This window comes from Coloeus monedula (genome assembly GCF_965178545.1).
Source record: "Coloeus monedula genome assembly, chromosome: 8".
Taxonomy (NCBI): Eukaryota; Metazoa; Chordata; class Aves; order Passeriformes; family Corvidae; genus Coloeus; species Coloeus monedula.
Genome location: NC_138788.1, coordinates 21063902 through 21088284, shown reverse-complemented (window position 1 = coordinate 21088284; position 24383 = coordinate 21063902). Strand labels below are relative to the sequence as shown.

Sequence of the window (24383 nt, the reverse complement as noted above, 5' to 3'; positions counted from 1 at the left end):
ATGGTCTATATTTGACTATTTAACTTACTTAACATTTTTAATGAATTTACATGGGTAAATTTACAGAAGTATTGTGGAGGAAAAAAAATTAGAAATTTTAAATTGCATAGTAATTTACCAGTAGGGATAAATGTCAGATTGCTGGTGTGAATTTTCTGCTAACAGTATATGAACAGTGTATTGCAGAAACCTGTACTTTTTATGAGTGTGAGGCCACATATTTTGACACAAGAATTTATTGGTGGTGAAATTGAATATCCTCTGAGGCAGGAGGCAGGATACACCATGAGCCATGAAAATAACTTTCTTTTGTGGTTTTTTAATAGTTCCGCACACCCCATCGAATCATCTTGTCTGGCTCCCCTATGCAAAATAACCTAAAGGAGCTCTGGTCCCTTTTTGACTTTATATTCCCAGGAAAACTGGGAACACTACCTGTGTTCATGGAGCAGTTTTCTGTCCCAATAACCATGGGAGGATATTGCAATGCCTCTCCTGTCCAGGTAAATGCATCCAAAATAGCATTTTGCTTGAAGGAAACTCTTCCAACTCTTACTGTTGTTTCTAAACTGACTTCTAAATGTACTTAATGCTGTATGTTCTAGACACTAACCCAAGAAAGAGTTGTGTGTGGTCATTTTACTGCTGGTTGTGTAAAAAAACCATTCAGCTGAGACTGTTTCATTTATACAGGAGTGCAGCTTATATACAAGGTTTTCTTGTCAAAAGCCCTAAAGTTTAAGTCATTAGAAGTATTCTTTGATATGAAGTAAAGATAAACAAACTGGGGTGGGAGGTTACTGATCCTGCATTTTGATGTATTTAAATAGAACTTTCCTGTTTGCTATCAAGCTTTGGCAAATTATGCAATAAGAGGAATCCTTAAATCCAAACTGAAAACAGTTTTTATTTTAAAAAGCTAAATTAGGTGTTGGAAGTCTGGAAGTAGATAAACTAATTTTGAAAGCAAAAAATTATCTGGGAAATTATTTTGAATAAGTGTCTATTAGTCTTTGTATTGTGGTTCTCAGTATTGATGGCAGGCTGTTGTATTGATTTCTAATTAGATGACAAATTGTCTGCCTCATAATCTGCAGACTAAGTTTTGTATAAATGCTAATAAACTTGTATCCTTTTAACTACTGTTTGTAATGTTTTGCATGCATTGCTAAAGTTTTCTTTTCAAGTGCAAGTACTTCTCTTATATAAATATTAGTACATTACTAAGTTGGCTTTTGAATTGTTTTTTTAATATCAATAATTTATTCTGCTGTTTGCTTTGCTTCAAGACAAATTAAGGTATTTTTAGCCATTATGTACAGTTAATACCTATCTCACACATCCATTACCCATTATAGAACCATATGCTCCCTTTAGGGCTGGAGTGACCTTTAGTTTCTGTGATCATGGGGATTTTCTTGTACCCTTTTTTTTTGAAGTCTCAAGTGAGCACTAATCTTCACTTATTGTCCAGTAACCACCACTGCTGCAGGCTTCTTTTTTGATCTTCAGTATATGCATTAGCTACTTTTTCATGAGGATTTTGGTTTCGTACCGATTTATACTCACTTCTTTCTTTGGTTTCTAAATTAAATAATCTTACTTTTCATCTCTTTTAAAGACAAATCTGGGGTATCTGAGGAAGCCTTACTCAATTTTATTGTTGCTAACGTGAATTTTATTGCAACTCGTGTTGAACATGTAACTGTAGATCCATGTAAAATAAGCTATCTAATTTTATTAGGATTTTCCTATTGTTAATTATGTAATTTTGCTAGTTGCTAAAATTAATATCAAGAATCAAAATACAACTTGTGCCTTTTCTTCCTTTTTTCAGGTAAAAACTGCGTACAAATGTGCCTGTGTGTTACGGGACACCATAAACCCCTACTTGCTGCGAAGAATGAAGGCTGATGTAAAAATGAGCCTTTCGCTTCCAGATAAAAATGAACAGGTTTGCTTAGTTTCACTACTGGATCTGAGTCCTCTCCCTCCCCAAAACTCAGTCTTGCATGAACATTTGGAAATAATCTGTGCTAGTAGCAGATAAAGTGCTGGTTTAACTAAAGATAAGGTGCAGAGCTTTCAAGATTCATGTTCTTTCACCAGTGTTTGGAGTATTAAATGATCGCTGCCTTGCAGGGTCTGTATGAGTTCACTCATCTAAAAAGCAAAGGATAGATGAAGTGTAGTCAGGGCTATTTAATACTGTCCCTTGGGTCTCAAATGCATTGAAATGAGTTGTCTGTCTGTTTTCTTTTTTACAGCAGGAAACAATTAAGCATTGTTTCCTATTGTAGAAAGATTAATTTGGGCAGCAAATAATAGAGAAATACTTGGTGGCAGTTGTACATAGCGCAAGCTAGCTGGCCTATACATTCTAATAAATTTCCAGAATATTAGCCTTGTGGTGTAAAACTTGTTTGCTTTAGTTAAAGGTGGTATGTTTCTTTAGGAAACATTTTCATTCAAAGTAGAGGAGGTTGAAAGTATTAGTTAACTGAAATTGCTACAAATACTCACTTGTAGTAATTATTAGCTGCTTCTTCAGGCTTCAGTGCTTCAGGGTTTCATGCTCCGTCCTCAGTCCTTTCCTGTCTTCTCCTTCTAAAAGAGAAGTAGACATGTTAGTCTTTGTAAGACAGTGCTGAAAGGTGCATAATTAAGGAGCAGGTCATACTGTGTATATGCAGTCTAATGATCTTTTTTTAACCAATTTTTTTAATTTCCATATACTTTAAAGAGTCTGGGCTACTTAATCTAAAGAATGTGATCATAGTTTAAACAAATTTGATTTTTGCTTTTGTCAGTTATAGGCCACTACATCAGTTTGATTTAGAGCATCGTTTTGGGTGCCTTGCAGGATGCAAGGAAGTGATTTTGTACCATTTTAGCCCATCAGAGCACCTGAGAAATCATATTTCATGCTCAAGGTCTAAAGACAGGACAGATCACATCTGCTAAACTTCTAAGAATTTGCAAGTTGTAAGGGATGTGACAGACGCACAATGCAAAGATTTTACTATGAACATAGCTTTGAAAGATTGTTAATGTTGCACAGTTACCTCATTAAAGTAGAGAATGACAGCAGTTGAAAAACTAAAACAGTTTGGGGGGAAATGTAACTACTGTGAAAAGAGCACATAAAACCTCATGAAACTCATCTTAATTATCATGTTCATTCTCTAATTTTTTTTTTTTCTTATGATTTGCATACAGTATTTTTTAACTTAGAATTTCAGTATGTCAGACATCTGTGAAGTTTCGTTGTAGCACAGGGTAAAATTTTAAAATTCACACGGGTTGGGCTTAAGTGGTTGGTTTGTTTTGTAGGTCCTCTTTTGCCGTTTGACAGAGGAGCAGCGTCAAATCTATCAAAATTACATCAACTCTAAAGAAGTTTACCAGATTCTCAATGGAGACATGCAGGTGGGCATTAAATAAGGATAATGACAGGTAGGGTTTGATAGAGAAAATCATGGCGTGGCCTTTGCATTCTTCTAGCTGGATTTTGAGCAGAAAAGGAAGCAAACACACTGATGTCTGTTCAGCTTTTGTAGTTGTCTACTTTTTTTTCTCAGAAATGTTAGATGAAATATATTCGAGTTAGTGACGTGACCAGGTAAAAGTAGGAATGGAATGAGCTTCACAATATGTTTGTGATCTTGGGAACAAATTATGGCTTGTTGGATGACCTGTTGTAGGTAACTGTATGCATGCTTTTAACTAACTGCAGAAGCAAAGCAAAGGAAAAGCTTAGTTAGTCCTGAGAGTACAGTTCAGGTGTGATAACTTTGTGATACAACAGTTGATGATTTCACAGTATTGACAGAAAGCAGGACATGATAATTTCAAGAAACAAACTGGTGGAATTTTTCCTTTTGAATAAGAAAAATTTGACCTTACAGCTAGGGAGGGACTGGTTTTACTAATGTTGAAGTTGTTGCAGAATTCTCTTAACATTGTCACCAGAATAGGCTCATAAGTACATAAAATTTCAGTCATTTTCTTTTGTACTGATTTTTCCTAAAACTTTCCCTGAAACAAATACTAATATCAAAACACCATTAAAAACATTGATGGTGAGTGGATAATCTACCGCTTTTTCTTGTCCACAGCCCCTATGGATAAAAGTATTTGTCATGAAAATAAAAATACTTTTTTCTTAACTTCTTTAGATTCTCTTAGGACTATCAACTTTGAGAAAGATTTGCAACCACCCTGACTTTGTTGCGGATAGTCCCAGAATTTTGAAGAGTGTTCCAGATGCTGAAGTGGAGGATCCAGATCAGTTTGGATATTGGAAACGTTCTGGAAAAATGATAGTGGTAGAATCCTTGCTGAAAATATGGCACAAGCAAGGTCACAGAGTGTTGTTTTTTACTCAGTCAAGACAGGTAAGATGAGCTAATTGTTTTTAGTTTTAGCTATTACTAAAACATGTGTGTGAGTTCCAAAAACACTTGCAATTAGAACCACCTTTTGTAGTGTCTTTCTCATAAAATTAACATCTTATTGAAAAAGTTACTGAAATGACTGTCATTGGAGTAATCAGAGACCAGTTCCCAAACTCAGTAAACTTTACTGGAATGACACAGCATTGTGGCAGTGGCCTGGTTTCAATATACTGGGTCAAAGCTTGTATCAGTTATACCCCTATCCTACCAGGCTGTCCGTGCTGTGTGGTTTCAGGATACAGTTGGTAGTCAATTTGCATGCTCTGTGTAGTGCCTGTGCATGTCTGGTCCTCAGAATCAGTCCCTTCAGGACCATAGCACAGGCAGTGACCTTTGTTTGTTTTCCCTGCATACTCAAAATTTTGTCTTCCTTCTGTGGATTTCCCTGGGGTGCTGCACCCCAGTCTGTTTAATTGTCTTGAGACTATGGCCCTGGACTTTCCAAACCAAGCACAAATGTTCCACTGCATTCAGCTGTGAAATAGGGTTTTTTTCCCCATTTGCATAAGTTGGTTTTCTGTCATTTAAGAAGGTTTTTTAAGTTTTTGGTTGTCATCGTTTGTTTGACACTGCAGTTAGTACCAGAAATTCTTATACGTTGATCACACAGTTGCACAGTCTTCACATCTGGATTTCATTAAATATTTTCCATCACCACAGATGATGCAGATACTTGAAGTCTTTGTGAGATATAGAAACTATTCCTACCTCAGGATGGATGGCACCACAGCAGTAGCTTCCAGGCAGCCTCTTGTAACAAGATACAATGAGGTGAGATGTTGCATCCCACACATGAATACATATTAATGAGTATGATTGAGTTCTTCCATTCCGTTTTCTTCTGATTTTAGATATACTACTTTAGACTGGAGACACAAAACTAGGAAGTTCAGTGAAATGAAACCGCTGTATTTGTGAGAGAGGGGAAAAAAGTCATGACTTCTTTCACACTTAAACTGGGTTTTCTGCTAAAAAAACCCACATCTGAGAAGGGGGGAAAGCAATTTCATTGGATAACAGTAAATGAAATTTAGATCAGACTACTTTTATTTGCCAAAAGAAATACTAGATGATCAAGGAAATATATTCCTTCTCTTGGCTCCCTTTGCATCTTTGCAAATAATGCTGATGAAATAATCCAGGAAATAATTTTTTTTTTTAATGTCACATTTTGGTAATTCTTGTTTTAGTAAATTCTCACTTGGGTTACAGGACAAATCCATATTTCTCTTTCTTCTAACAACTCGTGTTGGTGGCATTGGAGTTAACTTGGTTGGTGCTGACCGCGTTATTATCTATGATCCTGACTGGAATCCCAGTGTAGACACACAGGTGAGTTTGGTTTATTACATTCCATTTACCAGCTAAGTTGAAATAAAACTGAAGATGAAATGACATTTATCTCCTCAGATAGTGTTAAAGCACTATGTTGCTCTTTCCTAAGTTGCTGTTCCCAGCAATGGTCACTTAGGGTGCAGCTCCACATTATGATTACTCCTGTGGCAAAGCCAATTTAAGTGATTCCCACCACATCCCCTTTATGCTGTTATACCTTACCACTGTTCAGTATTGTTGATTCATGTAGTCAGTTACAGTGCAGTCAAAAAACCAGTTCAAATGGCCTGTGTTTCTAAAATAAATAAATCAGATGTCTCTGAAGGGAAAGTACAGCTGTGCAAGCTCTTGACCAGACAGGAGAGGACTGTTGGTGGTGACAATGCAGGGTGAGAAGAGAACAGATGCTGCTCAAATTGGCTTTCTCTCTAGATAATGATATGTAGCTGTGACCTTACAGAGCTGCTCTAAGCTTTTAGAAGTTGTTCGCTATCTCATGGTGTGGTAAGACTGATTTATCAAATCACGTAGCAGTTACATGGTGCTTACAAGTTTGAGAGGAAAAAACTTTTGTAGAAATCCTGTGTAGCTCTGAAATCTGCAAGTGTCTGACGTAGAGTGCTCTATATTAGCAGTTGGTTCAAGATGTTTGTAGGAAAGATTTCAGTTAAGTTAAAGAAGAAAAGTTCAAAGGAAAGGTGTGTATTAAAGCTCTATTGTGAAATTTCCTTCTGGAATAGTCTATATAAAGTACATATTCTAGGTAAAGGTTCCAATTTTAACATAATCTATTTATTCATAATTTTTGCATAGATTTCTTTGTACAATTGGAGACTTCCTAAATCTTTTTCCTCTCCTGCTGAGTTATCCTATGGTCTGGAAATAACACTTCTTGAAGCATGTGTCAAATGTCCAAACTAAGTTTGAAACAGTGTTATCATTAGCTCTCTGTCAGACACGTTTGAGAGGCTCATGTGTGGTGACCAAACCTTTTGTGTTGCAGGCTCGGGAACGTGCTTGGAGAATAGGCCAAAAGAAAGAGGTGACTGTGTACAGGCTTCTCACTGCAGGTACTATTGAGGAGAAGATATACCACAGGTCAGTCAGAATGATTTCTTGGGTACAGCTGCATGCTCAGGAAAATGTTTGTAACAAATCCAAGGTGGTGTAACAGTGACATACCTGTGCACACTTTACATTGCTTGTAATCCCCAACCTTGGTCATGATGGGCACATCATGGAAAACTTTTAAAAGTTTCTTCTGAGAAATGGAGAACCTTTTTCTCGTACTAGACTCCCAGCTGTGCTGCTCCATCTCTAGCTGCAAGACCCATGTGCTAAAAGGCTACCTTACAAGTCTGTTCCAGCAGCTGTGTCCAGCACACAGAATTCACTGTAAAAGAGAGTACAAGGCATGGACAGAAAACAGTGAGCACCTTATTCAGAACATGAGACTCAACAAGTCTGAAATGCAAATTGAAATCATCAAGTTCTTTATATTCTCCTTGGGATAGATCAAGATGTATGTGGTACATACATCTATTTACTACTGTGCAAACCCAATTTAATTTTATTCCCAATTCATTCCAAAGTGAAAGAATTAAATCCCAATAACTACCAGTCATATTCATGTTATTTATTCCAAAATGTAGCTAAAGCCTTTTAATTTTTTGTATTTCAAAATCAATGAAATCTTTTCGGTTTGCTTTCCCATTCAGCTTTCTCAGTAGTTAGCTTCACTCACATGAATTCCAAATGAATGTACATGGGAATCCTCTGTCTAGACTTTACTCTTCAGAACTGAAATGCCCTCTTGGAAAATTCAGATGAACAAAAAGCTCTAAATAATGAAATTCCCGCACTTACTGAATGCCTTTTTTTAGTCCGTTTTGCCACGTGGACACAAAGCATCTGCTGTTGTTTGGCTTGCATCCCTCTGGCACACTTCTATTTGAAGAACACTGACTGCATCAAGAAATTGGACTCTTAACAGTCAGGACAGCCATCAGAAATTAATTCCTTTCCAGAACAGTGCAATGGACCTTGAACTTTAAGCAGTTGTCTTTTCTCTTTTCCTGTGTTTTCTTGCCTGCAAATAAAAACTTCATTTTTGACCACTGGATTTAAAAATAGTTTCCCTGCTTAATGTCAGCAGAGCCAAAAGCATGATAAAAACTATTCGAGAGAACTGATTTCCAGTTTTATTTAGGGATGTATTTTCTGTACAGAGTAAAACAGCTTTTGCTCTAGGCACTATGTAGTACAAACATGGCACAGAAGCAGTTTTACCAATCCTAGAAGACTTGTTGCAGCTTTGTTCTCCTACAGATTTTTCCTTTTGGTCCTCTGCAGGTGGGCTCTTTTCTTCTCAGCCACAAGTCTGATTTCCCTTTTCAGTGGCTGTCATCCACTTACCGCCATCAGACTGAGCTACTCTGCTGCTTTTAACTCCTCCAATCAACTGAACCCATAAAATGTTGTCATTTTTACAAGCTTTTGTTTTTCTTTCAGGAGCTTTCTGATTGTTTTATTGTAACATATGCAAGCTTTTCAATTTTAATGGACAAGAAAGTTCTAGCTGTGAAGTTATTTATTGCTCAGTTAAGGGATGCCTCATAGGACATCTCAGGATAGTGATTACCTGTTGTGTTATGGGGTTGTTGCAAAATAATAAATCCCTGTGTTTAACAATTTACTTGCTTGTTTGAAAGTTACTAACTCAAGATGGTCTTTTGGAAACTAACATCATCTTCCCACTGCTTAATTGTCCTGCAGGGTAATGTTTGTGCTTATAGTTTTCTGTTTAAGTACTGTACTCAGTACTTAAACATAGCTAGACATTGTTTCATGCACAAAGTACTTGTTTTTTTCTTTTTTAGACAAATCTTCAAACAGTTTTTAACAAACAGAGTGCTGAAAGACCCTAAGCAGAATCGCTTCTTCAAATCCAATGACCTTTATGAACTATTTACTCTGAACAGCCCAGATGTATCTCAGGGGACAGAAACAAGTGCAATTTTTGCAGGTACATGTCTTTTTTTCTATTTGTTTGGAAGAAAAAATGTCTTAAGTGTTTGCTAAATGGATACTTATTTCATTCATCCCTCAGGTACTGGTTCAGATGTTCAAGTCCCAAAGCCACCTGATAATGGCACTTCTAAACATGATCTCCATCTTGAAGAAAGCAGCTCGCACAAGAAGATAAAGTCCTCCAATTCCTATTCCACCACACACATGAAAGATTCTTCTTCTAAAGCAATAGACACAAGTGAGGAAACCAAGGGAAATTTGGAAGCCTCTGACCAAAATAGCTACACAAAAGATAATGCACAAGCTGGTACTGATGTAAATTCGTTCAATAAAAGCCAGGAGGAATGCTTGGAAGGTGATGACAAATGCACGTCCCGCTCGATGCCATGCAATGCAGGGTCTTCAGAGAATGCCGAGTGTGTGACTGCTGTGGTGGCTGGTGAAGGACATGGAGCAGATGCCAGGGCAGATCTTACCCTTTCTTGTGGTGCAGCTGGCTCTTGGGAAAAGCAGGAGGCTAAAACTGAAGATGGGCAATTTGATAATAATCATTCTAAGTGTATCTCAAAAACAAAGCACAGGGTGGATATGGTGTCACATGAGAGCCACAAAGATAAGTCTAAGAAGAAGCATCACAAAGATGCCAAATTTGAAGGAAAGCGCATTCCTCATCTAGTGAAACAAAAGCAGTATAGAAGGGAGAACAGTGAAGAAGAGCAAGACTCAAAGAAAAATGATGACTATGTCTTGCAGAAACTTTTCAAAAAATCAGGTAACAGCTGTTGTTTGGCTGCTGACTAAACAGAGGTAGTTAGCACCTATGCAAATGAGGGAAAGAGCAGATCTGTTACTCTGATGGTTAGAGCTAAAATACAAAACACGTTTGTTCTGTTACCATAGTGAAACCTTAAAATGTTGATTATTCAAATGCTCCAGTTAGGAATTTGCTAATTACCTTAGCACAAACTGTTCAGAGAGATCTGCACTTCTGGATATAGAAGTATATGCTGTGTTCTCCTGGATATTTCCAGGATGTAATCAACCTTCATTTACACAAGTGTTTCACTTCTGTCAGTCCTGTCCATAACAATGGAAATTATCACTTTACCCACATAATTGCCAGGTCTGTTGTGAATAATGACCTCATCAGCACACCAGAAGTGATTTGCTGTCAGAATGATTACTTAACTGATAAAGAAGGGGGTTCTCTCATTAGAAATTACTGTACTGATGTGCTTGATATAATCACTCTGAAGAAGGAAAAATGCAATTTTGGCATTCACTTAAGAAGTGAGCGATTTTCACATAACTTAAGAGATGTCCTCCTTCATCTTTTGTATCTTCTGGTTTTAGGGGTACACAGTGTTATGAAGCATGATGCCATTATGGACGCTTCCAGTGCAGATCATGTGCTGGAGGAAGCAGAAGCAAGCAGAGTGGCCCAGGATGCCTTGAGAGCCTTAAGACTCTCTCGTCAGCAATGTTTAGGAGCTGCTTCTGGTGTCCCAACCTGGACAGGAATGAGTGGTCTCTCAGGTGCACCATCAGGAGTAAAGTGAGTTCAGTTCTCACTCTGCTTTCCTAAAAACAGAGGAGTTACTTAGAATATTAAAGATTTATATTTTTTGCCTTGGTGTTTGCAATAACATGCATCAAAGTCATGTTCATGTTTTATATTTAATATAGACATGAAAGCATATTACAAGCGTAGGTAGTCCATTCTGAAGTACAAAGAAAGCATTGTTGCACAGTAGAAGAGAGAGCACAGCAGAGGGCTTTTGAGAACCCTAAAACACAAACCCAGTCTGCCTTTGAAAAAACTATCCTAGTGATTTTGAGAAGGATGTTTTATGGAGTTAATTTTTTCATGGGTTTTTAGGAGTCGGTTTGGTCAAAAAAGAAACTCCATGCTGCTTTCTTCACTTTCCACTTGTGCATCACCTGCAAAGAAGCACAAGGTAAGAAACACAAGATAATGTTTCTGTTTTAAATAGCTGGTATATGTGAAGTGTTATGATTTATGCAATAAATTTGACTTACATTATAGATGTCTCATATACATTTGTTGTATGATTATTTTTCTAGAATTTTTTGTTACCTGTGAATTTGATTTTTTGTTTTGATGAAGTCTAATTAGATACAGCAGTCACAAATTTCACCATGGTTTGGGTATCTGTCTCTCAAGACCAGCAATGCTTTTCTTTTGTTTCCTGAGTTCTGAAGTTAAGACCAGAATACATCACCTCTTTATTGTATATTTCAGATGACCAAGTTCTAAATGATCATGTTTGTTATTTAAGTCTAAACAACAGGCAGATTTTGTTAAATGGATTCTGTGGGTCTCAAAATCCAACTTTCCTCATAGTCTGTATGTTTATTTGCAGGATGCAGATACAATAAAGAAGCAAACTATAAAGAAGTGCAGTTCCAGTGAGCACTTTAATGGAAAATCTGGAGAATCGTCATCAAGTGCTCTGGACTCTTCATCTTTATTAGCTCGTATGAGGGCAAGAAACCACCTTGTTTTACCACAGCAGACGAGGAATGAGGGTGATGAGAATCATCACCCAGCACCAGCCCCAGTCCAGGGTTCAACAGAATACGATGAGCTGCTCGTAGATCTACGGAACTTCCTGGCGTTCCAGGGCCGCGTGGACGGCGAGGCCAGCACTCGGGAGCTGCTGCAGGAATTTGAGTCCAAACTGCCTGCAGAGCACTCCTGTGTCTTCAGAGAACTGCTCCGCAATATCTGCACCTTCCATAGGAGCCCAAATGGGGAAGGGGTCTGGAGGCTAAAGCCGGAATTCCGATGACCCTTGACCAGCAAAGGCACCTCTGTCCACTTGACCACCATTCTCCACTCAAAGGAGGAACATTGTTTGACTTTTTAAATTTTTAAGTATTTTGTATTTCTGAATTAATTAATGCCTTGAACAGTCAGTGGTGCAGGACTTGTTGCAAGCTTAAAGCTAACTTATTTTCTGATTTACACTATTTATATGAAAGTGCCATCTACCTCATAGATGAAACAATACAAAATATCATATCAGCACCTTTTCTTTAAAAGAAATCTTAATATAAATGGGATGAAGAACATATACTGACCTTGTATTATAATAAGAACCATGCATGTTGCCATGGGTTGTAAGACTTGATTTCTGTGAAATTCCAGGAAACTGCTTCCTTGATTTCCTGTTTGTTACTTGAATGGTCAAAGGGCACACAGTGTGCCATCAAAAAAAAAAAAAAAAAAAAAAAGGGTGGGGCCAGGGGGGGAGATGATAGTAGTCAACATGAGATATTCACTTGTACTGACAAGTGCATCAGAATAATTTTATGTAACTTTCATCAGTAGTGAGAATTTTGTTTTCATCTTTAACTAACTTGGGAAATAATTCTACTGCCATGGAGGTTTAATCTCAAAAAATGGAAAGCATGGCAGGATATTGAGTTAACTGACAATTGATAATTATGGAAAACCTACTAAATTCCAGAACACCCATTAACACCATAATGAGCAATCCAGTTACAGTCCTATACACCACTGGCAAGTGCTTGCTACAGTATTTCTTAACACTGAGGTGACAGTAACTGTTATGTTTGTCACAGGTTTGGACTTACAACTGAAATCTCATTAAATGTTTATGTGTTTCACTGTGATTTATGTCCAAAACTTTCCAGTTACCTCCTAGCACTTAAAATTTTATACCTTAACATAGACTGGGGTGTTAGCTGGTCAGAGGGGGAAGGGTGTCAGTGTATTTTACTCACCATAATAGTTGGGCATAGTTGGAGCATATATAGAAGTTACACCTCATTCATCTTTATAGGTAGGGAAAACTTAAAGCTTCGTGACGGTTGGGAAGTTCTAAGCAAATCCAAGTACAACACTGAGTCTGTCTTCAAGGTACTCGTGTGCTACACAAGGAAATTTTAAGGTGGAAAATGTGGACAGATTTTGAGAAAACCATATGGTTGCAGCAACTGCAGTTAAATTACTGTATGGCTTAAACTAGGAATAGTTAAATGTGCCTAATGTCCTTCCTAGCCCCAAGCTATGGAAAGCTGAGCTACTTTTAGCTTTTTTTGTTCACTCTGAAATTATCTTGTTTACTTTAAGTGGAAGTACAAATATTCAAAGATGAATGGTAAAGCAAGAATATAAAATTACTTTCTTTTTGTAAAAAAAAAAGCAACTTCAAGACACTTATGGCTTTTACCCTTGTTTTTACTCAGTGATAAAGGATCTGTAGAGATTTGCAAGGAGTGGTGCTTCACTGTTTCAGTAACTGGTCAATGGGCTTTTCAGGGACTGCAATTGGACAGGGTAGGCAGTCCAAGAATGTTTGTTTTCCTAACAGCATTTGAAGATGGGACTTCTGACATCTCTTTCTCTGATCCCATTTATATTCACTTACATTCCCTTTTTCAAGAGAAAGATGAAACAAGGAACTTGGGCTGCAATTGCTGTTGATATGACTTGAAATGGATCAGAAAAAGAGTAAAAACAAACCAGTTTTGCTGTCTTCTTCAAAGCTATAGGGAATTGAATTGGTTTGGGTGTCATGTCCTCATGCATCTCTGCTTATCCCAGCAACAAACCAGGAATTCAGCAGTCGGCAAAGCTGCTGTTGTCACCTTATCTGTTAGTACTGGTGTCTTGTTGTTTCTACTCCCAGTTTTAAAGACATAATTTCTGTATACTAAGGAGAGTTTGCAGCTTCTCAATCTGTTAATGTAAATAGATTTGCATGTACTTTTTATAAATCCTTGGCTTTTATGGACTTATTAAAAAAGGAAAAACGAAAGTGTGTTCTAGAAGTCATTGGGCACTGGGGAGAGTGGGCAGGGAGCACCTTCTCCATTATCTGTGCACTGACCAAATGATTCATATTATCTTTAATCGTATTTCTATTTTTCATACAATTTCAAACCATGCATCCTAACAAGTAGCTTTTTTCCAGTACCTGTGTTTGTTGAAAATGTTTAAGGACTGAACTAGTATTAATGTAATACTCAAAAAGTATTTGTAAGTAGTTAATCACAAAAGCATATGTGATTAAAGATTTACAGGCTGATTTATACGTACGTTTTTCTAGAATATAATATAGCTACTATACATTTTAATGTAGAAGAGCTATTTCAGAATACTTCTACTTTTGTTCCATAAAGCATTATCTGATTTTTGTTTGTTTAGCTTTCTCTGTGTAAAGTGAATTCCTTTGATATCTTCACAGAATATCTGAAGCAATTCCTGACTAACAATATTGCATAGTCAAACAAATGCTGTATTTTAGCTGTCTCAATTTCCAAGTAGTTAATGCTGTAGTTGGTAGTTGCTACTTTATTTGTGCATGATTCCAAAAATCACTCATGTGGAGTGCTAATGTTCTTATATTTTGTTTTCTTACCTCAGTAAAAAGGGGATAAAGAAAAATCAAAATACAGATGTTAATTTAGGAATCAAGCTGGGAAAAAACATTAAATCTTACTAAGGAAAGACATGTCAGCATGGAACAGTGATTATAAAGTTTAAATTAAAACAAGCATACTACAGGGAACTACTGAAAATTTCTTTCCTGTAAAGATGCAAAAAGCTGAGCACCATGCAACTGTGGGATGTGGCTACCATCCACACAGCTAAGCAGGCAAATGCAGTTGAATAAAAATTTAGAAAGCTAAATAGCAGAAATTTTGATTGCTCTGTAAGCAGTTGTGTGAACTGTGTACCCTGTTTGGGTAAAACGTATTGCAGTGATACTTTAACAGCAGAAGTTAAAACATCATTAATTGTTCCTTCTGGTTTCAAACCGTGTTTGTAAAGGGGAGGTAAAAAAACCCCTCTTGTTTATTAGGATGTTTTCCCTTGTCCCCCCATCCAGTCCTCCTTTTACAGTATTCCAGGTGCTTACTCTCCTGTGTTCACCCTTTTGCTGAAGATGTGTAGCCAACCAACACATCTCTGGTATAGAACTAAATAGAGAAAAAAGACTCAGCTAAAGGCTGTAGGCCTTTGACTTTTCTGGACTATAATGACCCACCACAAAAGAAATGTAAGATGCTGAATTGATAGATTGATTAGAAATGGTGATTAAAAATGGGATTTTTAAATGCCTAACTTCTGTCTGTGGCTCAGCCTCTTTGCAAAGGGCTGCACCATGTAGAGAATTGAGTCTGTTGCAGATAATAAATGTCATCCTCCCAAATAAAGCTGTAAAGAAGTGGGTTTTTACATCTGCAAGTTTTAGCTTCGGATGACAGTCACCTGTAGACAGTGGTACTCAAGTCATAAGGCCAACTTTGCTTTTGATTCCAAGATTGCTAAACTTGGCCAATTTTACTGTTTTCTACTAGTGCCTCTAGTAGAATTCTCTGCCTTTCAAGAAGCTATAATAGTAGGGACAAACTTGATAGTTTATTTTCTTTTTCTCCCATTCTACAATGATTTTATCCTTAAAATAAAGAACTGGGTAGATAAATAATTAAACTGGTGGGATAATATCTAACTTGGATTCTTTTTGCATACTGCTGTGATTCATATGTAAAATTCAGTGATTACAGTTCAAGCAGTTTTCTCTCTTGAAGGGAGGAGGTGTTAAGGAACAGTGGAACAGCTGTATTGCAGTGATTCAGCAAGGAAGAATGATGCAATGTCTCTTGTGCTGCCGGTGGCTGTGCTTTCTCAAATGATACATAAAGATGGTGCAAAATTTAAATATGAAGAGACCCTATAGCAACTTTATCCAAATTTGGCTTATTTCCAGTGTATGGGCTAAGAAAGTACTGAATTTCTTCCTGATTTTTCCTCATATTTTATGTTCGGTAACACAGTCACTGAGATGATTTAAAATGTGGAGTAATCTACCTGCTTGCTCTTTTAGGAGCAGAGGTGTCTGGAATTTCCTGCTATACATCTCTGGGTAATTTGGATGCAGCACTCTAATTCCTGCATTGGTTTCTCCATCTGATGGATACAGTCTTAAGAGGGAAGCAGTAGATCTTTCTGGTCCTTCAAAAATGCTTCAGGAAATGATAGTATAGTACAAAGAACTCCTGGTTGGAAAAACAGGTAATATGGCATTTTATTGTCTAGATCATTAATTCAGCAACTCTAATTTACACAAAACTATCATAGAATATTGCTGAGAGTCCAGTTTTTGAAGGGCTTGCATAGGGCACATGTCTAGGAGTCAGGATGTGCTGGCAAGTCTGCACTAGGGAGTTTATGTCCTCTGGGAAAGGTATTTATATATTAGATACATGGTAAAAACACTCTCTGCTACTTAGGGCCATTTATAATGTCCATGTTCCAACATTCAGGCTAAATGCTGAATATACTAAATGCTTACTAACTCAGTGGCTCTCTCCATCTACCCAGCCCTCACGGGATTGCTATTCTAGGCTCTGGGGTGATGTCACCACTCCTACTTCACATAGTATTGCTGATGTGGTACAGTCCTGTGCCTTCAGCAGAAACTTAGAAGATGAAGCTTTCCTTAGTAATTCTTAACTTACTCTGGTGGGTGTGGTTTTTCTGCCTCTGGTACTACTAAAAGTAAAGAGGAGTCTGACATCTTTCATGCAAGGGCCATTCCTCTTTTCCTTCTTAAATGGGCCTAAGCTGCTATGGAAGTGAGTGAAACACTTCATGTTCTTGTTCCCTGCCTGAAAAACCCAGAGAAGACTGCAGAGCATCATTGTTTCATTCACAGAGCAGAAAAGTGATCTTTTCCCCAGAAAGAATAGATCTGTTGTGAGTCACTAAATCAGGAACTACAGAACCAGCACAGAAAACATAGGAAGTGTCAGGGAGCTGTGTTGAGAAAGAAGCAACTTCTAGCCTGCTCTATCCCCTGGCTCTTACTGTCCATGCTAATATGACACAAATGAGAGAAGGGAGAGTGTGTTCTGAGCTGAGCTCTTCCTTTTGCAACGGCAGGGCTGGACGTGCCCTTCAGTCCAAACTTGATAAAGTTCTGAAATGCACAGTGAAGGCTCCAAGTTTGCTCTGCCCACTAATGATACCATGCAAGAACCCTGCTTTTTCAATATCTCTATCCTATATTCACCACAATGGCATCAAAGATGATGTGGCAGGCCATATAATAAATACCACCATTCTTACCCATAAGCTATAACTGAAAGCCAGATGATTGTGAACTCTTCAGACCCAACAAGCTGTTTATCCAGTCATTTGAGAGAGAAGGGAAAGCAATGCCAATGCTGAGCTCTAGAGAATCCACCTAAAATTTTAAGTTAACTATCTATCATAGCTCCCTACAGATTCCCAGCTTTTCCTGGGCTCCCAAAGCCACACTGCTCACAACATGTAAGTTGAGAGAACCTATTTTTATTGTACAGAACAGGGAGGTTGAAGCCTTGCACTAATTGCAAACCAGGACTTAGAATCATCAGAGGAGCTATGACCAACTCCTGCATAAGGCTTACATAAGTGGTGAGTCATGCAGTCTTACAAAAGAATGGGGAGAGAGGCTTTCATTATGTTGTTTGCCTAATCAGAAATATGAAAATAAAAGAACACAGCACTCAGTGGGTTACGTTTGGCTAACTGTAGGCTGGAATTTCTGCAGTTGCACTACGATAGAGGCATTTCGTTGTTTGTGGTCCCAGCTTATATTAAACAGAGAGGATTTTTTTCATAAATCTTTGCCTCTGGGGTAGAGTTAAGGTTCTTTGGGAACCCTAGCTATGTGTTCCCAGACATAAATGTCTGGAAGCAGCACCATGAGAGTAAAAATGAAGGTATATGTCTAGGGAGGATACGGGGAGTAAATGAAGAGACCCAAGGGCAGGATAGGGTTTGTGAGGATAAGCATGTGAAGAAGCAGTGGAGTGGAAGCAAAGCTTTTTAGGTTAACTGAGAAACAGTCTGGTGATGATTTCTTGTACCTTACTGGTCTCTTTCCAAGCTCTCAGGCAGGTAGCTGAATGGGTATTATTTTATCCAGCACTGTTAATAGGCATGAGCTGAGATACCTGCAGCACTTAGAAGACAACTCGAGAGTGTTGAGGATCAAAGTTGGCTGAAGCTTTATGTGTAGCAACAGTGCTCTTTACACTGGTCTGATAATCCATCACTGCTTCTCATTTTTCCTCCACTAGTCTCCTGCACTTCATGCTGCAAAGTAGATCAGCACATTTGTCTCATGGCGAAAAAATGAACCAAAATACAGCATTAATAACTCCTTTTTCTTTTCAAACGTGGCTACAATAGCTGAGGGCTGGAATGAGTGACAGTGGGAAGGAGTCTGAGACTGAAGAGATGCATGGCCAAGTGCCAAGGAACTTCAGCCTTAGAGCAGCAAAAGGTGGGTGCTTCCTGTGTCAGAGGTGTTTGAACAATTCAGATTAAACTTTTTATTTTTCAAACGGCCCATTTGGGACCGTGTGGAACCGTGGTCTCTTTGCCTCCCCCTTACTCTTCTATAGGTCCACCTGCTTGCTCAGTGCAAGTACTCCTGTCTAACATCGTGTGGCTAAGCAGAGGAACCAGTAGACATTTTTATCTGTCCCACGAACTACCTCCCATTGCTTTCCTGCCTGGAAAGAGAACACAGCGCAGTGTGGCACAAGCAGAACAGGCACTGCTGCATGAACCATCAGGAAGCTCTGTTTGCTCCTCTGTAACTTGCCACACTGCCTTAAAAAAGACTACTGTGAAAAAGGACTACTACGCAGGATCGTTAGGGCTGGGGTGGGTTCGTTTGGGTTGGTTTTCTGTTCTAGTATTTTTGGGGAGTGGGGGGTGTGGAATCCCCTTCATCAACCAGTGGCTGAGAAAAAAAGGCAAATTATTGAAAGCTGGTTGACTCTGGGAAATAGTTAAGCCTTAAAATAGCTCTTCAGAATGTGTATTCCTGCCTCTATCTCTGAACACTTTGAAGCCTGGCATTCCCCAGGCTGTCAGACGGGAGGGTACCGGGGATCCCGGGCATTCCCCAGGCTGTCAGACGGGAGGGTACCGGGGATCCCGGGCATTCCCCAGGCTGTCAGACGGGAGGGTACCGGGGATCCCGGGCATTCCCCAGGCTGTCAGACGGGAGGGTACCGGCGATCCCGGGCATTCCGGAGGCAGGGAAGTACAGAAGCTCACGCCCAGGTCCCAGTATACTTTTTACTGCTGCAGCAACGACAGGAAACAGCACCTGGGCTCAGCAATCTCCAAATCAAAGCTTTTCTCGGGTGAAAAAAAAAAAAAAAAAAAAAAAAAAAAAAAAAAAAAAAAGACGGTAGATTTAAAGAATAGGGTTTTCGCAAGTGCGGTGTTCTTCGCTGACACCTGCCCTTTCCCCGGCAGCCCGAGCCCCCGAGCCGGCCCGGCGGCCGCTCCGATGCCAACGAGCGCTCGGCGATGCCCCATTGAGCCCTTAAGCGCCGCTGATGGCCCGGGCGCGGCGCGGCCGCCCCTGCCCGGGGCCTTTGGCCCTCAGGGCTGCGCGCCCTGCCCGGCGCTCCGCGCACTCGCCTGGCCGCGCTCAGCCGGGCCGGGCCGGGCCCGCGGAAGGGCCGCTGCCCCTCACGCCGCGCGGTCACGGCCGCCGTCCATGGCGGCCCGCCCGCCGTGCCTGTGGCTGTGCCTGGCCGGGCTGCTGAGCCTGCGGGCGGCGAACGCCCTGCCCCTGCGCCCCGGCCCGCGGGACCAGGTGCTGGCGGCGGCCTTGCAGCGCCTGCGGGAGGTCTTCGACATCGAGGAGCTGCCGCCCGACGTGCTGCCCCGCAAGAAGCCGCCGCAGTTCATGGTGGATCTCTTCTACAAGGTGGCCGACGCCAACGGCATCACCCGCGCCCCGGGGCTGCTGAAGGGCGACGTGGTGCGCAGCTTCGAGAACCGAGGTGGGCCCGGGGCGGCGGGGCCGAGCCGCGCGGTGCATGCGGGCGCAGGCCCGGCGGGGTCGGGCGGTGGTCCTAAGGAAGGGTCTTTTCCAGTTCACGTGGACCACCACCACTTCTACTTCGACATCAGCGCGATGGAGAAGGGAGAGCAGATGCTGAAAGCCGAGTTCAGAGTCTTCAAGCTCAAGAGGACACGTGTGTCCAGAAGGTCCGACGTGCAACACTTCTGCAAAGTAAGTGGGGAAATTATCAGTTAAACACTTAATAGTGCTATCTTTGTTACTAATACTGAAAATGTGGAGTGTAACTACGTACCACCTGCTTTATTGTTATTTTTGTTTTGTCGTCCTCACTTTTTCTTTGCCTCCAGCGTGCAAAGAAGTAATGCAAAGTTTTCACTTTGGCTGTCCTTTGTTCTATGGCAGTGAGCTTTCCCTAAAGATACCAATGTCAGACCTATCCCAAATCAGACTGTACTTTTCTGCGACTTGAGATGTTTCGAAATTCGAATTGAAATTTATCTGCTGGAGCTGCTCCGAAAAATAGTAATAGCAGCCAGGGATTCATGGGAAAACAGGGCAGGTAAGGAAATTGGGTGTATCTGTTCCTCTGGCAAAGGTTTTTGCAAACCTGAAGACAAATAGTGGAGGAACAGAAGACTTTGATGGTATCAGGTGTTCAAAACAGGATAGGGATGGTCAGGATATTTTTCTGTAATATCTATAGTCTGGTATCCTGCCTCTGAACACGTATAGAAGTAGATGTATGTAGCAATAACTGTTTTTCTGTTAAGTCCAAAATCTACTTTTTGCGTCTTTTAGAATGACGATACAGTTTTACAGCTCTGATGTAGCAGAAACCTGCATAATCTTCATCCTCCTATTTTGCTGTAAGAACAATTGAATTAATTTCTTATTGTTTTTGTTGTATTGCTGTTATCTAGGTGGAAGTGTATGAGCTCTTGGCGAGTGAAAATAAGCCACAGAAAAAACGTCTCATTACATCAAGATTATTGTCCCTGTACGCAGAAGGCTGGGAAGTCTTCAATGTCACGCAGACAGTAAGCAGAGAAGTCTGACTTAATTTTATTTGTAGATCTTTTAAGGTGACACCTCATAACTCCAGCATTGTCATTGTGCTGGATTTTGTGGTCAATTTAAACTGAAGAACAGCAACAGAGGGAGAAGCTTTCTCTGCCCTTAAAAGTACACCTGGTGCTACCTGAATTAAAGAAGTGTTTATGAGCTGCTAGGAGCACAAGCATGGTGACAATTGAGTAATGCAAACCTAGTCGATGGAGGGACATCAGAATGTCATGATTAAAACCTTGTGTCAGTCCTTAGACTGCCAAAGCATTTGGCATTGGTTGTGTACTAAGAGTAGGGTTTCGTTTCTCCTTTTTATTCTGGCAACATTTCTGTAGAGCAGCATGCTTCAGCGTTTTGTTTCTGGAGTTTATCATGGTTGGCTTGCCTGTCATTTAACTTCCTCCGTAGACTTCTGTAATTGTGAGCTTCAAGATTTGTTTTGTAGATACCCATAAATTGTAACAGTAGGTGAATGCCTTTCCATAGCAAAAGAACACACACATGGCTTAAAACTGTACTCTGGGACAGTGTTTTTCATTGTCTAAGCTTTATGATCAGACTGAACAGCATGCTTGGATGATTGCTTGAATTCCATCTTAAGTCATGATATTCCTGCTTGAGAATGGCCTGGCCTTATCTATCAGTTTGCAATTATAACAATTAGGTAAGTAAATTTGCTTGATTGTGAGTTTCTTCAAATGTCATGCTTTTTAGATTTTTAAATGAGTCTTAATGGTGTGAAAAGTCTGGAGAGTTCATATTACTCTGTTAAGATAGCTATGAAAAATAAATTTCTGCTGAAAGTCAGAGAGAGTTTATTTTCATATTAACTCCTACACTCAAGTGTTCACTGGTAAGTCCTCTGAAATTAATTATCTTTCTGTAAATGTAGCTTTGGGGAATGCATATGCTATTTTGTATTTTTAAGTGTTGAATTACTGGTTTAAATATTAAACTCAATGGAGTCTCAGCTATACAGTTACCTCACTTCTGTTATAATATATGTCCTTATGCTCTCATAGCTTGTTGCCTATTCCCTTCTCCTAATATAAACGTTGATTAATCGTAATTAGATTATTGAAACAATATTTTTTTCTTTTCCCTGTCTTCACCAGGTTTCCAAGTGGGTTGGAAACAGCAGCTCCAACCACGGCTTTTGGATAACTACGACACATGTATCCAACAATGGAATGGAACACAACCTGGTTACATTTGCCAAGAGCCAGGGTGCTTTGCAGGAGAGTAGAAATGCTCTCCTTGTCCTGTTCACGAACAGTAACAAACAGAGGTCTCACAGCTTTGTATCCTCTGCTACAAGTAAGTGCACTTTTAGAACATGAATTGCCTGTTCATCTTCTGTTACCACCTGCTACCTCATGTAGACCTAACCTCAGTTATTTACTTGCAGTGTTGAACAGGTTTGAAGTTCAGCTTTGTCAGTGATCGAGTTTTTATTTGATAGTTCTTGCTAGTAGGTCACCAGCATCCTAAATTGCCCCTCCCCTCACATAAACTGTGTTTGCCAGAAATATTCATTAATCCTAAGGGGAGCCTGGTTTATTTAATTTGTAAGGGGGTGGGAGTTCTATTTTTTAAGTACGGCTCATATTATTTTTGTGGTGGTGAAATTTGCATGAAAATTGTATGTTAAGTTTAGGCTGAAGAAACTCAGTGACTTGGAATACTTCGTGAAAATTCTGGTAAAGTATCTGTAAGTAGAGTCATTAAGTGTGATTTTAAGAGTGAAAGAGGTTGTTAATTAAGCAATTTAAACTTCTCTGTCCTTGGCTTGGTTTTTAAGCACCTATTTAACTTCAACGACTAATTAGCATTGTCACTAAAGGCTGCTTTCTTCAAAGACAACGCCCTCGTGCCTTAAAATACAAAACAGTGTCTTAACTCTCCCACTGGCCTTCCTGTAAAATCAACTAAGGCTGGATTTTAGGGCCTGATAAATGCAAAGAGCAAAAGCTTGGAGGAGGGGCAAAAATCATGATGTTCCGGCTTTGCCGGCTTTTCTGGTAAACGGTTGTATTGCATAAGAAAGAAGCTAGGTAGGACTTGGATCAGTATTAAGAAATAGATTGTGAAATTGATTGAAATTAAAAATGAGGTCAGTCTGTTCATTTTTGTTTCCCAAATAAAAATTAATAGTGAAATCCTAGATGCCAGTTTAATGAGCATCAAGCTCTGCACGGGATACTGTGTCAGGATTGAGAAATTTCTCAACGAAGAAACTGTCTAGACCTTTAGTGGTCAGTGACTACAGAGACTGTTCTCCATATCAGTGAGTTTCAGCTTGTGTACATGGATCTCCATGGACCTCAGGGCTTCTCAGAAGATATTTTAAAAAGCATCCTATTGTCAGTAAGCTTCAATCTTCAGCAGTGTTCTGTAAACCTGGTGATGGTTTTTTTGGATCAAAAATTTGATTTTTTTTTTTTTTAAGTTACTTTACACGTTTCCAGGTTACTACACACTCTGCTTTACAAGTGTATGGGTAGAGTTCCTGGGAGAATACTGGAGAGAAAAAGGCTGTGATCTCCACCTGCTGTTAGCACTGCCCAGAATAATGTGTGTTGTAGGAGTGGCCACATGAAGACAGTTAATACCATTCTGACCAGATTCATCCCTGAAGAGGGACTGTGGAATTCACACAATATTTGGTAGATCATTGTGTTTTTCCCTTCTATTTCTGCTGAACTGGGGCTTTTTCAGGACACAAAGCGAAACACAAGAACACAAGATTTGACAGATTCAGAAGTATGGCTGAAATGGCAATTGAACATACACCCCTTCTGATACTTTCATTCAAAATCTACTCTGAAGACTTGATGTAGACTTATTAATTAGACTTTCATGCAGAATACTGTACTTAGTAAATTGACTTAGTTTGTGAAATATTAACATACAACTTCCTTTCAGAATTAGAAATGCACCCTGCCAAATCTGATGCTTCACGTGTTTCTCATGACGCTGGTGTCATCAAAAGCAGCAGTGCCAGCATGAGCAGGCGACCTCGAGCTGCCGCAGCCGCTGCTGCCAGAAGCCCAATAACAGCGTGTCACCAAAGGGAACTCTATGTAGACTTCCATGCTATTGGCTGGTCAGGATGGATTATTCACCCAAGTGGATACAATGCATTTTATTGCAGAGGATCCTGTCTCTTCCCTTTGGGGGGAAGCCTAAATGCAACAAACCATGCTACAGTTCAGTCCATTGTTTATACACTGAAACTGTCTCAAGATGTCAGCACGCCCTGCTGTGTGCCAGATGAATTGAAGTCCCTCAATCTTCTCTACTTTGATGACAAACAGAATGTTGTCCTTAAAAATTATAAAGACATGGTGGCAACAAGGTGTGGCTGTCACTAGCGAGACATTTTTTTTCTCTGCATTTGGTGTGCACCTGGATTCAGTTCCCCATTTGCCACTGAAGATACCAAAGGAGATGGCATTTCAGTTTACAGGGCAGGAGAGACAGAAACTCGTCTGCGCTTCAAATCCTTCTCCTCTCACTATGGCTGTGTGGAAAGGTGGCCGGCTTGTGAAGAGCTGTGGACTTCAAGACCTCCATGGAGAGCTCTTTGAGTGCCTGTACACCAAGGAAATTATTAAAA

The 24383-nt window shown here is 39.7% G+C and overlaps 2 protein-coding genes across 3 annotated transcripts in view; both read left to right on the top strand.

Moving 5' to 3' along the window:
- ERCC6 (ERCC excision repair 6, chromatin remodeling factor) overlaps positions 1-12048 on the top strand; it is a gene marked incomplete at its 5' end in the record, with an annotated part of 43322 nt that extends 31274 nt beyond the window's left edge. For both annotated transcript variants that reach the window (XM_082285893.1, XM_082285892.1), the window contains 12 exons: positions 327-503; positions 1838-1954; positions 3334-3429; positions 4179-4397; positions 5118-5228; positions 5670-5789; positions 6796-6890; positions 8672-8817; positions 8902-9594; positions 10176-10377; positions 10702-10780; positions 11207-12048. In XM_082285893.1, coding sequence (XP_082142019.1) covers positions 327-503; positions 1838-1954; positions 3334-3429; positions 4179-4397; positions 5118-5228; positions 5670-5789; positions 6796-6890; positions 8672-8817; positions 8902-9594; positions 10176-10377; positions 10702-10780; positions 11207-11635 — 2484 coding nt within the window. In that variant the 3' untranslated portion in view covers positions 11636-12048. The remainder of the gene's footprint in view (positions 1-326; positions 504-1837; positions 1955-3333; positions 3430-4178; positions 4398-5117; positions 5229-5669; positions 5790-6795; positions 6891-8671; positions 8818-8901; positions 9595-10175; positions 10378-10701; positions 10781-11206) is intronic.
- Positions 12049-19223: 7175 nt separating this feature from the next.
- Positions 19224-24138, top strand: LOC309575844 (bone morphogenetic protein 2-like; the record flags this gene model as incomplete). The annotated part of the gene is given in 6 exon segments (XM_082286678.1): positions 19224-19341; positions 19344-19676; positions 19770-19909; positions 20620-20736; positions 21880-22081; positions 23690-24138. Coding segments are annotated over 6 exon segments (1359 nt in total).
- Between the last annotated feature and the right edge of the window lie 245 nt (positions 24139-24383).